Source organism: Panthera pardus, unplaced genomic scaffold (assembly GCF_024362965.1).
Source record: "Panthera pardus isolate Hobbes unplaced genomic scaffold, ASM2436296v1 HiC_scaffold_11, whole genome shotgun sequence".
NCBI classification, from domain to species: domain Eukaryota; kingdom Metazoa; phylum Chordata; class Mammalia; order Carnivora; family Felidae; genus Panthera; species Panthera pardus.
Window position 1 is genome coordinate 48,678,689 of NW_026526666.1, and position 17,501 is coordinate 48,696,189.

The window sequence follows — 17,501 nt, forward strand, 5'->3', positions numbered from 1 at the left end:
AGCAGGCTTTGTGCTGTCTTGTGGAGCCCTACATAGCGCTCAAACTAATGAACCATGAGATCATGACCTGAGCCTAAATCATGAGTCGGACGCTTAACTGACTGGCACCCAGGTGCCGCCTGTCCATGATCTATTTTGAATTAATTTTTGTGTATGGTATGATTGATCTGTTGATATTTAGGAGTGTCTTTATGCAAGTACATACTGTTTTGGTTTTATTGTTTTATATATTCTGGGTACTCTGAATTTTTATATGAACTTTAGGATCAGCTTGTCAGTTTCTTCAAAAAAGCCAGTTGGGATTTTGATGGAGATCGTTTTAAAATTATAGACCAATTTGGGGAGTATTGTCATTTTACCAGTATTTAAATCCATGACTTCAGGATGTCTTTCTGCTTATTTAGGTATTATTTAATTTCTTTCATCGATAATTTTATGGTTTTAGGAATATGTCTTGCACTGTTATTTTTATCTTTGATTTCTATGTAACAACTCCTCTGTCTCTCAACTATCTGATACTCTTCATTTTATCTAGAGTATTAGAGTGTCACAGGAAAGTGCTTAGATATCAGCTTGTTCTTTTAGCTTCAGAGTTTAGAAAGGGTTTTTTACTTTGGTTCATTTTTTGAATGAACTGAGAGGAAAGTGGGGGAAGTCTGATTGTCTTTTTCCCATACTAGATTTGAATAAATCTTCATTCCAGGATGGATGAGCAGGAAAAAAAAGTCATTTGATAGTCTTTGAAAAATACTCATTTAAAAGAAGTGTCATCAAAGTATCCTGAAGATACTGTTAAGTAAAGGCTTGACAGTATAGAAAATTAAATGAATGATGTAAAAAAAAAATAATTTGAAAACAGACTGTAGAGGAAAAAGAAAAATTAATGAGGGATAAGTTATAAATACAGAGTTATACCTCTGTAGATTTCATTTGATGAGTAATATGTATTTTCAGATAATAAAATAATAACTAGAACAGAGGCAATACTGAAAGCTATAAGTAAAGAAGAAAAACATCTTTTGATCTAAAATTGGTTCAGACTCCAAAGTTACAACTCATAGAAAATTAATGAAAAGAGATTCTGTATATCTTGGTGATATTTTAAATTTTAATGAAGAATTCTATACATATATAAGTAAAGAGCACAGATTGCTATTGAACAAATGAATGTCAGTTTGGCCTCAGACCTCTGCAATATTAGATCATACTTGCTGTAACATCCTCTAACTGTAGAATTCTTTCTAGTCAGGTATTCATTTGTGAAAGCAACAATAACATTCTAGAAAATAGATTAACCACCATGCTATCATTCCTGAAAAGTATTATTCAAAGAAATATCCCAAATCATAAGAGATGAATTTACATGATTAACCCAAGAAAGGAGGAGTTGTGTCAGAAAAGCGTTGATAGTGAACATTGAAACCACTTAAATGTACCATAGATGAAATCTAATAATCATAGTAAATATGATTACAATCTTGACAGCAAATTGCCAAAAAAAAAATAAAAATCTTTTGCTTCAAAATTTAAGACATATATTCTATAAAGGGTAAGAAAAAGGTTTATAACTATTGATTAAATTAGTGAAACAAAAATGGAGATGAGAAATAAAAGCATTAATTTCTTCATTTTTTGTAAAAGGGAATCAAATGTATGGTCTATTTTTTGACTGTTAGATAAATGTTAAGTTTAAAAGTATTTTCTAAAAAGGTGTAAATTTTACTGCAAATAGAATTTAAAATCTGTCTATATTCTGTGTTACTTGAAGAAAATAAATGCCATTTTATTTATTTATTTTTTAATGTGTTTCTATTTTTGAGAGAGAGAGAGAGCGTGAGTGAGAGAGGGAGACACAGAATCTGAAGCAGCTCCAGGCTCTGAGACGTCAGCACAAGAGCCCAACATGGGGCTTGAACTCATAAACCACGATATCATGACCTGAGCCAAAGTCGAATGCTCAACTGACTGAGCCACCCAGGCGCCCCCCATTTTAAAAGCCCAGATAAAGACAGAATAAAAAGCAAAAGCACTTTTAAAAAATAGAAATTTCCCAAACTGTGATTATGTCAAATAAGGCTTTGTATTCTTTTATTGTATTAGTAATGGTTTTTGCCATTGCAAGTGAAACTCACTGCAAACTAGATTAAGCCCAAAGGTATTTCTTGATTCGTATAACTGAAAGTGATAGAGTAAGAGCTAATCTTGGGTTTGTATGTATCCGGATCTCCTGCAGTGTTGTGAGGACTTTTTAAAATTTTTTTTCTTTTTCTAATAATCTCTTAGCTTTGCTATTAGGTAAAGCTCCATTTTTTTCCTTTTGCAGTTGGGCTTTATCTATTTCAGTTTTTTAGCCTCTGCTCTTGACATTTTGTGCCAGAGAATTATTTGTGGGATGAAATTGTCCAGTGCATTGTAAGGTATTTAGCAGTATCCTTGGCCTCTACTTTCTAGATGCCATTAGCACCCTCACTCCTCAGTTTTGACAAGAAATGTGCCAGACATTGCCAACTGTTCCCTTGGCACAAAATTGTCCCTGATTTAGAACCAGTAACTGAGGTGGTAGACAATATGAGAACCACCTTAAAACATTGTGGTTCCAGCAGCAAAAGACAGTCTTCCCAACCAGTTCTAGCACCAAAATAAAAATGCAGAAAATAATTTTCTAGTACAGAAAGAAAGAAAGAAAGAAAGAAAGAAAGAAAGAAAGAAAGAAAGAAAGAAAGAAAAGAAAGAAAGTCAGTCAGTCCCAGGTGGGAATTGTGCCTTTCCCTGAAATAGTATTCTAGCTGGGTCTAAAAATAGTAGCTATGGCATCTACTAAAAGGAAGGGAAAAGACTTTTACAGACACATCTAAAGGAGATTGGAAAAAATGGAAAATTTATGGCTGAGTCAATGGCAAAGATTATGAATGGAAAGATTAGTTACTGATAAAATTGAACTTGAGATAAGAATGATTTAAAAGTACTAAGAATAATTATATTTTGATTGAAGTTATGATCATTAGTGCTCATAAAGTTATCTCATTTTTATGCATTAATAGTACCAAAGAATAGAAGGCATAGTATTAAAGATATGGAGAAAAGTTAAGAAATAAAATTCAAGTATCATTTCTGCCTCTAGTAATGATGGACTAGATTAGGATTAGTCTTCCTTAGAAACAAATAAGAATCAAATATTTAACTTAAGGTTATTGGAAATCTAACAAGGTAGGAAGTAATTACTGGGCCAAGTTCTGGCAGAAGATGGAAATCCAAAGATTTAAGCCTCCCATTTTAGGTTATTTTGCCCCAGTAGCTTTTGTAAAGCCAAAAGAAGTAGTTAAGAGGCTGAGCAGCACTTTTGATGGCCTCACTGAGGTAAGAGGACCAGAGGTGGAGGCCAGTGCCTACTAAGTGTGAATATCTCTTTAGTACTCTGCTCTTTTAGCATGTAACTTGAAGAACTGCACCTTAGGAATAAGGGTGAACTGAAAGTAAATCAACTCTGATGGAGGCTGAAGCACAACTTTGTGTCATTATGAGGGCCAGAAAAAATGTCAGTCCCTGGATTAATGAAGTCTAGTAGTTCCGGACACATGTGAAAAGCAAATGAAAGTATCTGGGTGGTTTGTTTCTTATGCTTCGAATTTTTATAGAGAGAGCTCATTAAATACTATATCCAGTATATTATTAGAGATGCCTGGGTGGCTCAGTTGGTTGAGCTTCAAACTCTTGATTTCAGCTCAGGTCATGATCCCAAGCTTGTGGGATCAATGCCTGCGTTGGGCTCCATGCTGAGTGTGGAGCCCTCTTAGGATTCTTTCTCTCTCTCTCTCTCTCTCTCTCTCTCTCTCTCTCTCTGTGTGTCTCTGTTTCTCTCTGCCCCTCTCTCCCACTCATGCTCTCTCTAAAATAAAAAAATAAAAAATTAAAATCATTTATAATTAAAGATGACCAACATTATAAGGAAACTGAACAACATGATGAAAACTGGGGTTTCGGGGGGAGGAATTAAAAGAAGCCCATCAGAACTTCATTTATTGTAAGTATTATTAGAGGCTTTAAATAACAACATTTATTATGTTCTTGGGGGATAAGAGATCAGTTTGAATATTTTAGCAGAGAACTGGAAACTATAAAAATTGAAATCACATATTTGAAAATGAGCCAGTGGCGCCTGGGTGGCTCAGTTGGTTGGGCAGCTGACTACAGCTCAGGTCATGATCTCGCGGTCTGTGAGTTCTAGCCCTGCATCAGGCTCTGTCCTGAGAGCTCAGAGCCTGGAGCCTGCTTCTGATTCTGTGTCTCCCTCTCTTTCTGCCCGTTCCTGCTTGCTCTCTGTCTTTCTCTCTCTCTCAAACATAAACAATAAAAAAATTAAAAAAGAAAGAAAATGAGCTAAATAAAAATTCTCAAATGGAAAAATGTAATAACTGGAATTTAAAACTAAATAAATAGGCTTACTAACAGTTTTAGACCCTGAAAAAGAATTCGTGATGTTGGAAATAGGTTAGAAGAAAATATCTTTAATGAAAAATGGAAAGGGAAAGAAGTTTTTAAAAAAAATAGAAAGGGTAAGGGGTGCCTGGGTGGCTCAGTCAGTTGAGTGTCTGACTTCGGCTCAGGTCATGATCTCACAGTTTGTGGGTTTGAGTCTCCCGTCGGGCTCTGTACTGACAGCTCAGAGCCTGGAGCCCGCTTCGGGTTCTGTGTCTCCCCCTCTCTCTGCCCCTCCCCTGCTCATGCTCTGTCTCTCTCTGTCTCAAAAATAAATAGAAACATTAAAAAAAAATTTTTTTTTAAATAGAAAGGGTAAGAAGTTTTACATTAATTGAACCCAAGAGAGAAGAGAGGAAATGGAACTAAAGCAATATTTGGAAAGATACTTGCTAAGAATTTTACAAAGTTTGTGAAAGACACAGATTCAGGTATTCAACAAGTCCAACCCAAGTAGAATAAACAAAGGAATCCACACTGGAGTGAAAAGGCTGATTAATTTGAAAAACAAAACAAAACATACACATAAGTGCAGCCAGAAACGTCACATTACTTTCAAAGGAGCAGTAGAAAGTTCTATGGCTGGCTTCTCAACAAAAAAGGAAACCATAAGACCACGTAGAATGTGAGGAAAAAATAGCATCCAATCAATAATTATATACTCAGTATAATATCCTTTTAAGATTGAAGTTGAATATACATTTACAAACAAAAACCTGAGGGAAATCACTTATCAAACTATCACTAAAGGTAATCCTGAAGGATATGTTTTGAGTAGAAGAAAAATTCTAATGGAAGGTTGGAGATGAAGGAAGGAATGAAGAGCAGCAAAAATGGTAAGTAAATCTAAATGAATATTGACTCTATAAGATAAAAATAAAACCTCATAGGACTAGATAATAGCATAAAAGAAGATTGCTAGCTCCCTAAAAGGTCTGGAATTTTTGGAGAACTGGTTTGTTTTTTTGGAAAATAGCCTATGCCAGTAACTTGGCAACTCATAATGTTTACTTCTTAAATAGTGTTGTGAGCAAAACTTCTTATCTGGGGACATGCTTCAGTGTATGATTATTAACAATGTGGGGCACCTGGGTGGCTCAGTAGGTTGGGCATCTGACTTCGGCTCAGGTTGTGATCCCATGGTTGTTTGGTTCAAGCCCCACATTGGGCTCTGTTCTGACAGTGCAGACAGAGCCTGCTTGGGATTCTCTCTCCTTCCCTCTGCCCCTCCCTGACTCACTCTCTTTTGAAATAAATAAACTTAAAAACAAAACAAAACAAAACAACGTGTATTATAGAGGTTTCCATATCTCAAGTAAAATTAGTTATGAGGTATGAAAACTGGGGAGTAGATTGCCTAGTTGCTAGTGGAAATTTTATTTTGGGAAAATATAATGTGAATTATGTCCCCAAATCTGTCTTTTTGTTGTTGTTGTTCCTAACAGTGAAGACTAAGAAATTTACTGTAGTCCAGGTTTTTGTTTTGTAAAATTACTTATAGAGAAAATTTAAGTTTATTGAATTTATTAAACTTCTAAATTTTGCGCAAAATACTATCTGGCTATCTTTACAGACAGTTCTTATTCCACTGTGCTTTTATTCAGCAAAAGATTGTGTGTGTGTGTCTGTGTGTGTCTGTGTCTTAACCATCTGGACAGGTTGTGTCAAACTAAGAGAATGGGATAGATCATATACAAGGTTTTAAAATTTTTTGGGGGGGCGCCTGGGTGGCTCACTTGGTTGAACATCCAACTTTTGATTTTGGCTCAGGTCATGATCTCCTGGTTTGTAGGATAGGGCCCCGCATTGGGCTCTGTGCTGGCAGCACGGAGCCTGCTTAGGGTTCCCTCTCACTCTCTCTCCTCTGCCTCTCCCCTGCTTGTGCGTGTGTGTATTCTCTCTGTCTCTCAAAATAAATAAGAAAGATTTTTTCTTTTGGATAGAGAGAGAGCACATGTGTGCGTGCGTGATGGTCAAGCAGGGGAGGGGCAGAGGGAGTAGGAGAGAGAATCTCAGGCAGGTTCCACACCCAGTGTGGAGCCCATCCCTGGTGCTCCATCTCATTACTATGAGATCATGACCTGAGCCAAAATCAAGAGTCAGACACCTAACCTACTGAGCCACCCAGGTGCTTTAGATCATATATAAGGTTTTTAGAACAAGTAGTTAAATCTTGTTTTATGCTGTATATGATTTCTTGATAAGTGTGCAGCTCATTTTATAGGCAAAAATTGTTCATGTGGTGCCTTCTGTAAAAATGCTAATACTGAATCTGAAAATTAGTATACACAAATTTTATTTAGTAACTTTATTTGCAAATATTACTATAGGTTTTCTTTCTTTAATAATCAAGAGGTTTTTAGGCTACTAGTGTGGCTTAGGGTATCATTTTGAAATTAAATTAGTCATTGTATAACATCAACTAAAAGGATATATACAAACTTCATAGTGTAGCCTTTTGCTTATCTTACCAATTTCATTATTTACTATTCTCTTTACCCCCACTGGCCATAAACATTTTTTGTTGTTTTTGTTGTTTGCGAAGTATGAACTGTTCTTGCATTTGAATGTAATTTGGGGGAATTGTTTTTAATTTTTAAATTGTTTTTAACACAGTATAATAGTGAGTTGCTTCATTTGCCTATAAATTTTTAACCCATTCAAGACTTATTTCAACATGGTCCCTCTTTAATAGTTAATTGTTTGCACAGACAAAATTAGGAGCTCTGTTCTTTATTCCATTATCATGCTATACTCTCTTTTATTCTAATAAATAATAGCAATTATTTACTTTCCTATCAGTCTCTAACAGAAGACTTCTGAACCACTTGAGGGATTGGGTATTTTTGATATCTGTCCCCAAAGATGAGTATATAGTAGGTATTTGAATTGTTTGCTGAATGAACAAAGAATGATATGATAGAGAAATTAGCAGGAAAGGAATCTGTGAAATCTCTTGAGAGAAGAAATCTCAAAAGCAAACTGGGTATCCTTTTTTTTGGTGGGGGTTGGTTTAGAATACGTTGTGTTTAGAAATCATGGCATCCTCTGACTTTGAATTTGCCATATAAACAGGGTCATTTTGCAGTCACATTTTACTTAAATCTGTCAGTGAAATTTCTGAAGGAGCTAAAACCACTTTTAAATAACAATTTTCTATGTTTTTACACTAATTTAATTTTTGTTTAATTTTAGGAAACACTCCTTTACACCTTGCTGTGATGTTAGGAAATAAAGGTTAGTAAATATTTCCTTTCTTATGTTTAACTTCATTCATGTATTTTCACATTTATATAAAGCTTTTTAAGATGAATTTTGTCTTTTGAGTTTTTCAAAATTAACCTGATTATTTTATTTGCTAATTGAGTTAAGAATCAATATATTAAAAATAATAACATTTTCTCATTTTCTGTAGTTCACCTCAAGAGTTAGTGGAAATCCTGTACTAACTTTATGCTTTTTGAAACTGCGTGTTTTTTCTTATTTGGTTATTTTATCAAGGAAGTATTTATAATTTCCAAATGTTAAGATATGTTAACTTTTATAATACTTTTAATATTCAGAGAGTTTTATAAGATTCTTTAATATGGACTGTTTTGTATATCTAAACTCAGAAGTCTACACCTTTTGTATGTTAGATGTTTGTAAAATCTTAATATTTACTTATTCTTTAAAACAAAAACTTCATAGATGATTTAAAAGATTTACTTTGAGAGAGAGTAAGACAGACTGTGAGCAGGATAGGGGCAGAGAGAAAGGGGAGACACAGAATCGGAAATAGGCTCTGGGCTCTGAGCTGTCAGCACAGAGCCTGATGGGGGGGCTTGAACTCACGAACGGTGAGATTATGACCTGATCTGAAGTCAGACGCTTAACCAACTGAGCCAGCCAGTCGCCCCTGAAATATTTACTTTTTAAGGTTATTCCTAGAAGTGATAAAATCTTAGTTATCTGGCTTCCCAATAATCCTGGAGAGTGAGGATTTCAGATAGCTGATTAGTAACATTTTGAGTGCTGGATTTTTAAATTTTAGATGTGTTTGATAAAAACCTTTTAAAAACATAATCTTAAATTTTTAAACAGGCTAATGAATTTTTGTTAACATTTTTTCTTTCTGATAACCTAGAAGTATCATTTTGGGACAACTATTATTGATACAAAGTATCATACAGTTAGTGTAAACATTTGATCTGAATGTATGCAGATCCCAGGGGTGTTATCAGTACTTACTTTGTTGAAAAACAAAATTTTTTTGTCAGTTTGGCTTTTAAGTTTATATGCCTAAGCACATGATCTGTAGGATAATTTAATATTGACTTTAATTCTGTATAAATTGGTGACTCGTATTTTGTTTTCATTTTTAAATTTATTTTATGCTTTTTTTTTTTTACCTTCTTGCAAGAAATATGAGTAACTTCAAAGTTAAGATTTATTAAGAGGCTACATATTGTAGAAACTCAAAAAATGGGGACTACCTATGTCTCAGGAAGAGAAGTAACTGAGATCATTTGGGAAATCAGCCATTCTCCCCCCACTCTGTCTGTCTACCTACTTACCTACCATCTGTCTATCTCTTCTGGTGTGTCTGCTGTTCTTTATGTATATGTAAATTATAGATATAATATTTATAACACTAAGAGGAGACAAAGCAAATATGATAAAATGTTAACAACTATTGAACCTAGGTAGAGAGAATTTAAATGTTCATTGAGATCATCTGTTTTTCTGTATGTTTGAAATTTTTTATAGTATTGAAAGAGAAACAGAAATGGTATTGTTATGCTTTATCATAGGTTTAAATTTTTTTTGTTGTTGACATTTATTCATTTTTGAGAGACAGAGCATGAGCGGGGAAGGGGCAGAGAGAGAGGGAGACACAGAATCGGAAGCAGGCTCCAGGCTCTGAGCTGTCAGTACAGAGCCTGACACGGGGCTTGAACTCTCAAACTGCGAGATCATGACCAGAGCCAAAGTCAGACGCTCAACCGACTGAACCACCCAGGTGCCCCTATCATAGGTTTATATTAGCATGTCTAAATTATGTTTCACAGAACATTAGTTTTATGGCATACTAATAATATTTAGGGGAAAATAATATTTCCAGGTCAAATCGATTTGGAAAATAGTGGGTTTAATAACTATTAAGCAGTTTTCTTTATTATGGACTTTCTTAGAACTTTGATATGCTTATATGCACTGTGACCTTCTGAGTTGGGGCAGGTGTTGGATATAGAGTCATTATTCCCCAAAGTTATCTGATTTTTTTCCACATGTATCCTGAGAGATTAGAGTTCTGTGGAAGGTATTTTGGGGAAACATTTGGTTAAGTGATTCAGGATCTGCACATAATGTCAATATTTGCTTTTTCTGAGTCCTTTTCATATAAGGTAGGTCCAACCATTAATAATACTGATCCATTTTACATTAAAACAATTTTTTTAATGTTTGTTTATTTTTGAGAGAAAGAGAGACAGAGCATGAGTGGGGGAGGGGTAGAGAGAGACAGAGACACAGAATCCAAAGCAGGCTCTAGGCTCTGAGCTGTCAGCACAGAGCCTGACACAGAGCTTGAACTCACGAGCTGTGTGATCATGACCTGAGCCGAGCTGTGTGATCATGACCTGAGCCAAAGTCAGATGCTTAACTGCCTGAGCCACCCAGGCACCCCCCATTTACGTTTTTTACTTGTATGTTCTTTTTTGCTTTTTTCTTTACGACCTTTAAACATTTTTGAGATTTGATTACACAGGAGTGTTATTGAAACGTGTAGTGGAAGATAAAACATCTACCTTATTGGGGTACCTGGGTGGCTCACTTGGTTAAGCATCTTACTTCAGCTCGGGTCATGATCTCATGGTTCATGACTTTGAGCCCCACATCAGGCTCTCTGCTGTCAGCACAGCACCTGCTTTGGATCCTCTGTCGCCCACTCTCTCTGCCCTCCCCCACTCATTCTCTCTCTCTCTCTCTCTCTCTCTCAAAAATAAACATTAAAAAAATATATAAGGGTGCCTGGGTGGTTCAGTTGGTTAAGTCCAGCTCTTGGTTTTGCTCAGGTCATGATCTCATGGTTTTGTGAGTTCAAGTCCGGTGTCAGGCTCTGTGCTGATTCTGTGCTGATGGTACAGAACCAGCTTGGGATTCTCTGCCTCCCTGTTGCTCTGCCCTGCCCTCTCCAACTCTCATTGTCTCTGTCTCTCTTAAGATAAATAAACTTAAAAAAAAAAAATATATATATATATATATATGTGTGTGTGTATATATATATATATATATATATATACACATATATATATATACACACATGTGTGTGTTTGTTCTCCTTGGTTGAGAGTCTGTTTTGTGATTTGCCTCTCTCTTGTTTTCCCCCTATTGTTCATCTCTTTTGTTTCTTAAATTCCATATATGAGTGAAATCATATGGTATTTGTCTTTCTCTGACTGACTTATGTCATTTATCGTAATAGTCTCTGGCTCTATCCCTATCATTGCAAATGGCAAGATTAAATTCTTTCTGATGACTAATATTCCCATTGTGTGTGTGTGTGTGTGTATACATACACATAATTACACACCACATCTCCTTTATCCATTTATCAGTTGATGGGCATTTGGGTTTTTTTCCAGAATTTGATTATTGATAATGCTGCTATAAACATTGATGTGCATGTATACCTTTGAATTAGTATTTTTGTATCCTTTGAGTAAATATCTAGTCTTGCAATTGCTGGATCATAGGGTAGTTCTAGTTTTAACTTTTTGACGAAACTCCATATTGTTTTCCACAGTGGCTGCACCAATTTGCATTCTCACCTACGGTGTAGGAGGGTTCCCTGTTTTCCACATCCTCGTCAACATCCGTTGTTTCCTGTGCTGTTAATTTTAGCCATTCTGACAGGTGTGAAGTAGTATCTCATCATAGTTTTGATTTGTATTTTCCTAATGATGAGTGATGTTGAGCATCTTTTCATGTGTCTGTTGGCCATCTGGATGTCTTCTTTGGAAAAATGTCTATTCATGTCTCTTGCCTGTTTCTTAACTGGATTGTTTGTTTTTTGGGTGTTGAGTTTAATAAGTTCTTTATAGATTTTTGGATATAACCCTTTATAAGATATGACATTTATAGATATCTTCTCCTATTCTATAATTTTCCTGATTGATTCCTTTGCTGTGCAGAAGCATCTTATCTTGATGAGGTCCCAGTAGTTCATTTTTGCTTTTGTTTCCCTTGCTTCTGGAGACATGTCTAGTAAGATGTTGCTGTGGCTGATGTCAAAGAGGTTTCTGCCTGCATTCTTCTCTAGAATTTTGATGGTTCCTTGTGTCACATTTGGTTCTTCCATCTATTTTGAATTTATTTTTGTGTATGGTGTAAGTAAGTAGTCTAGTTTCATTCTTTTGCATATTGCTGTCCAGTTTTCCCAACACCATTTCTTAAAGAGACTGTCTTTTTTCCATTGGGTATTTTTTCCTGCTTTGTCAAAGATTAGTTGACCATATAGTTGTGGGTCTTTTTACGGGGTTTCTGTTCATTCCATTGATCCATGTGTCTGTTTTTGTGCCAGTACCATACTGTCTTGATTACTGCAGCTTTGTAACATAACTTGAGGTCTAGAATTGTGATGCCTCCAGCTTTGCTTTTCTTTTTCAAATTGCTTTGACTCTTTGAGGTCTTTTGTGGTTCCATACAAATTTTAGGATTGTTTGTTCTAGCTCTGTGAAAAATGCTGGTGGTAGTTTGATAGGGGTTGCAATAAATGTGTAGGTTGCTTTGGGTGGTATAGACAATTTAACAATATTTGTTCTTCCTGTCCGTGAGCATGGAATGTCTTTCCATTTCTTTGTGTTATTTTCAATTTCTTTCATCAGTGTTTTATAGATTTCAGAGTACAGATCTTTTACCATTTTGGTAATGTTTATTCCTAGATATCTTCCGGTTTTTGGTGCAATTGTAAATGGGATTGATTCCTTGATTTCTCTTTGTGCTGCTTCATTATTGGTATACAGAAATGGGACAGATTTCTCTATGTTGATTTTGTATCCTGTGACTTTACTGAATTCATGTGTCAGTTCTAGCGATTTTTGGTGGAGTCTTTTGGGTTTTCTATATAGAGTATCATGTCATCAGCAAACAGTGAAAGTTTGACTTCTTCCTTGCCAATTTAGATGCCTTTTATTTCTTTTTGTTGTCTGATTGCTGAGGTGAGTACTTCCAGTATTATGTTAAATAACAGTGGTGAGAGTGGGCCTCCCTGTCTTGTTCCCGGCCCTAGAAGGAGAGCTCTCAGGTTTTCCCCATTGAGGCTGATACTAGCTATGGGATTTTCATATATGGCTTTTACTATGTTGAGATATGTTCCCTTTATCTCTACTTTGCTGAAGGTTTTTATCATGAATGGATATTGTACTTTGTTAAATGCTTTTTCTACATCTAATGAGAGGATCATATGTTTCTTATCCTTACTTTTATTAATGTATCACAGTGATTGATTTGTGAAAATTGAGCTACTCTTACAGGCCAGGAATAAATCCCACTTGATCATGGTGACTGATTCTTTTAATGTACTGTTGGATATGATTTGCTGGTATCTTTTTGAGAATTTTTGCATCCATGTTCATCAGGGATATTGGCCTGTAGTTCTTTTTTTAGTGGAGGCTTTGGTTTTGGAATCAGGGTAATTCTGGCCTCATCAAATGAGTTTGGAAGTTTTCCTTCCATTTCTGTTTTTTGGAATAGTTTGAGAAGAATAGGTATTAACTCTTTAAATGTTTGGTAGTATTCCCCTGTGAATTCCTTCTGGCCCTAGACTTTGGTTTGTTGGGTGATTTTTGATTACTGATTCAATTTCTTTCCTTTTTATCAGTTTGTTCAAATTTTCTATTTCTTCCTGTTTTAGTTTTAGTATTTTATATGTTTCTAAGACTTTCCATTTCTTCCAGATAGTCTGATTTGTTGGCATATAATTTTTCATAATATTCTCTTATAATTGTATTACTGTGGTGTTGGTTGTTATTTCTCTTCTCTCTTTTATTATTTTATTCATTTGGGTCCTTTTACTTTTCTTTTTGATAAGTCTGGCAAGATTTATTAATTTTTATTAATATTTTTATTAATTTTATTAATTTTTTTAAAGAACCAGCTCCTGGTTTAATTGATTTGTTCTGCTTTTTTGTTTGTTTCTATATCATTTATTTCTGCTCTAATTTTTATTATTTCCCTTTTTCTGCTGGTAGGTTTTGTTTGTTGTTCTTTTTATAGCTCTGTTAGTAAGGTTAGGTTGTTTGAGATTTTTCTTGCTTTTTGACATAGACTTGTATTGCTATATATAGGTTCTCTCTTATGACTGTTTTACTATATCCCAAAGGTTTTAGATGACTGTGTTTTCATTTTTATGAGTTTACATGTATTTTTTAATTTCTTCTTTAATTTTCTGGTTGACCCTTCATTCTTTAGTAGCATGTTCTTTAACCTCCATGTAGTTGTGGTCTTTCCACTTTTTTCTTGTGGTTGACTTCAAGTTTCATAGCTTTGTTGTCAGAAAAGATACATGGTATGATCTCAATTTTTTTGTATTTATTGAGGTCTGATTTGTGACCCAGTATGTGATCTTTTCTGGAGAATGGTCCATGTGCATTTGAAAAGAATGAGTATCATTTAAAGCTAGTTTTTCATTTAAAACTAGTATTTCCTTGTTTTTCTGTTTAAGATGATCTGTCCATTGATGTAAGTGGGGTATTAAAGTTGCTTACTATTATTGTATTATTATCAATGAGTTCTTTTATTTATTTATTTATTTTTTTAAGTTTATGTATTTTGAGAGAGACAGCAGACGTGTGAGCTGGGGAGGGGCAGAGAGAAAGAGAGAAAGAATCCCAAGCAATTCCACACTGTCAGTGCATAGTCTGACTTGGGGCTCAAACCTTGGAACTGTGAGATCATGACCTGAGCTGAAATCAAGGGTTGGTCACTTAACCACTTGAACCACCCAAGCACCTCTTTTGTTTGTTATTGTTTTATCTGTTTGGGTGTTGCCAATTTGAGGGCATAAATATTTGAATTGTTACATCTTTTTGTTGGATAGTCCCCTTTATTATGATATAGTGCCCTTCTTCATCTCTTGTTACAGTCTTTGTTTTAGAATGTAGCTTGTCTGGGAGTACCTGTGTGACTCAGTCAGTTGAGCTTCCAACTCCTGATTTCAGATCAAGTCATGATCTCATGTTCATGAATTTGAGCCCTGCTTTGAGCTCTGTGCTGGGAGCACAGATCCTGCTTGTAATTCTCTCTCCCTCTCTCTGCCCCTCACCCACATTCTCTCTTTCTCTCTTTCTCTCTTTCTGTCTCACTCTGTCTCTCTCAAAATAAATAAAACATTAAAAAAATGTAGTTCGATATAAGTATTGTAACTCTTGCTTTCTTTTGACAACCATTTGCATGATAAATATTTATCCTCTCATTTTTGATCTGCAGGTGTCTTTAGGTCTAAAATGATTCTCTTGTAGGCAGCATATAGATGGTTGCTTTTTATTTTTTTTTATCCATTTTGACACCCTGGGTCTTTTGATTGGAGCATTTAGTCCATTAATTTCAGAGTAATTATTGATATGTGTTAGTGCTGATTTATTACCTGTTTTGTCATGATTCCTGGAGATTTTCTCTGTTCCTTTCTAGTCTTGTGTGACTTTTGGTCTTTCCATCCCACTCAAAGAATCCCCTTTAACATTTCTTGTAGGGCTGATTTAGTGTTCATGAACTCCTTTGGTTTTTGTTTGTATGGGAAACTCTTTATCTCTCCTTCTGATCTGAATGAGTATTCTTCTTTGCAGATTTTTCTCATTTAGCATGTTGAATATATTATGCCACTCCCTTCTGGCTTGCCAAGTATCTGTGGAGAGATATGCTACTAACCTTATGGGTCTTACCTTGTGAGTTAGGGATTTCCTTTGTCTGGATGCTTTTAGGATTTTTTCTTTATCACTAGATTTTGCAGATTTAACTATAATATGTTTTTGTGTTAGCCTGCTTTTTATTGATTTTGATGGGAGTTCTCTCTACCTCCTGGATTTGGATGCCTGTTTTCCCCCCCAGATTAATAAGTTTTCAGCTGTTATTTCCTCCAGTAAACCTGCTCCCTTTTCATTCTCTTCTTTTTCTGGGACTCCTATGATAAGAATGTTACTAAGTTTGATGGAGTCACTGAGTTCCCTAAGTCTATTCCTGTGATACATCATTCTTCTTTCTCTTTTGTTGAGCTTCATTATTTTACATGATTCCATTTCTGTATCACTTGTTCATTCCTGTGCTGCTTTTATCCTTGTGGTCATTACAACCAATTAGTTTTGAATCTCAGATACTGCATTTTTTTCATTTTTGCCTACTTGTTTTTTAGCTCTTTTATGTCTGTGGTAAGTCATGTCCCTGATGTCTTCCATGCTTTTCTCAAGTCCAGTTAGTATCGTTATGACTGTTGCTTTAAATTTTGCATCAGGCATATGATATGTGTTTCAATTTAATCTTTGGCTATGACCTTTTCTTGTTCTTTCTTTTGGGATGAATTCCTCTGGCTTGGCATTTTGTCTTGGTCTCTGTCTTCTCTCTGTGTTAGAAAATCCTGTTGTGTTTCCTGTTCCTGTGTTTAATGGCTTTATGAAGAAGAGCTCATTTAATGTCCAGGGCCTGGTGCTTCAGGAAGTGTCTCTGGTGTTTGCTGTGTGCACTCTGCTGCTGTATTTTGGCTGCTCTCTCCCTTAGGTCAGTCATCTGCAGAGGCTCTCCTTGCCTGCAATAAACAGTGTTTGGGTCTTGGCCAGAGTTTTAATAGGTGTGTTGTGGTCTGCCTGTTAAATGAGACCTGATGCTATTTCCACTAGAACTGAAGCTTTGTGGAACTCTTTGGTCAATAGATGAAGTGCATGCAAGGGTTTGTGCTGGTCTTGTGGGGAAGGGGCCTGCTGCTGTGGTCCTTAGGCACATTTGCCCAAGAAAAGCAGCACCAGCAGAACACAGGGGCTGGGGACCTGTTGTATCAGGTTAAGCAGACAGTGTTGACACTGTGCTATTTACTGAAGTTGGTTTATGCTGAGGGGTGGGGAGGGGGGTGGGGGGGAATGGCACCAGCCAGCACCTTTTTCCCCAGAGAGGGGATCCCATGCTTGCTGTCCTCAGGATAGCCCTCCCAGTAGAGTGCATTATTTCCCCTCATGCATCCTAGGTGTTTTTCAGATTGCTGTTTTCACACTGTCTCCAGGTTGCTTGCTTGCTTGTCTGGAACAGTGCTGTGCACTTTGGGCTCTATCACAGCCAAACTTAATGACTTTTAAAACTCCAGACTTTAGGTACCTGGTGTGGCAGGGCCTGTATTGGTCTTCCGGGTGAGGGTCTCACTGTGCTGGGACAGATGCAGGTTTGACCCAGAAGGGTAGTCACGACAGCATGCAGCGGCATGGGATTTGGACTGAAGCAGGCTAAAGAGCCATTTTCCCAGTTAGCCACCCTCAGTAGGTGCCTCTGCACTTATGCTGAGGGATGGAGGAGTGAAATGACACTCACTAACTCCTTTGTTCACAGAGAGGCAATGGCACCTGTCACAGATACCTCCAAGAAGAGGGAACAGTCTCCCTCCATGTGCTCTAGGCAATCCTCAGATTGCACTGTCTGCCCTGTGGTTGCTTGCCTGACTTCTCTCCAGAAGTAGGGCAGTGCCCTCAGGTCTCTATCCCAGCCAAGCCCACAGGGCTCCAAAACTCCAGTCTTTGAGCCCTGCTGTTTGCAAAAACTCATGAAAATCAGCCCCTTTTGTTTTCCCAGCCAATGGCTTTGGGGAAGTATTCTCCTTGTGCTTATTCCTGTTCACTCCACTCTCTTGTCTTTCTCTATGACCAGGGCTCCCTCCCTTCCCCAGCACCTGCAGTCCTTTTCAACCCCAAACCACTTCTCTGGGCTTCCTACCTTCCTCAGTATGCCCCCCCTCCCCCAGTTGTGCAGTGTTTTCTTTCAGTCCTCAGGTAAATTTCTTGGGTATTTAG

At 36.4% G+C, this 17,501-nt stretch overlaps 1 protein-coding gene across 1 annotated transcript in view; it reads left to right on the forward strand.

Annotated features, from left to right (window-relative positions):
* Positions 1 to 17,501, forward strand: part of ANKRD13C (ankyrin repeat domain 13C) — a 91,451-nt gene that overhangs the window by 19,857 nt on the left and 54,093 nt on the right. Inside the window, exon 2 of the mRNA XM_019448909.2 lies at positions 7,672 to 7,713. Within this exon, the coding sequence (XP_019304454.2) occupies positions 7,672 to 7,713 (42 nt within the window). The remainder of the gene's footprint in view (positions 1 to 7,671; positions 7,714 to 17,501) is intronic.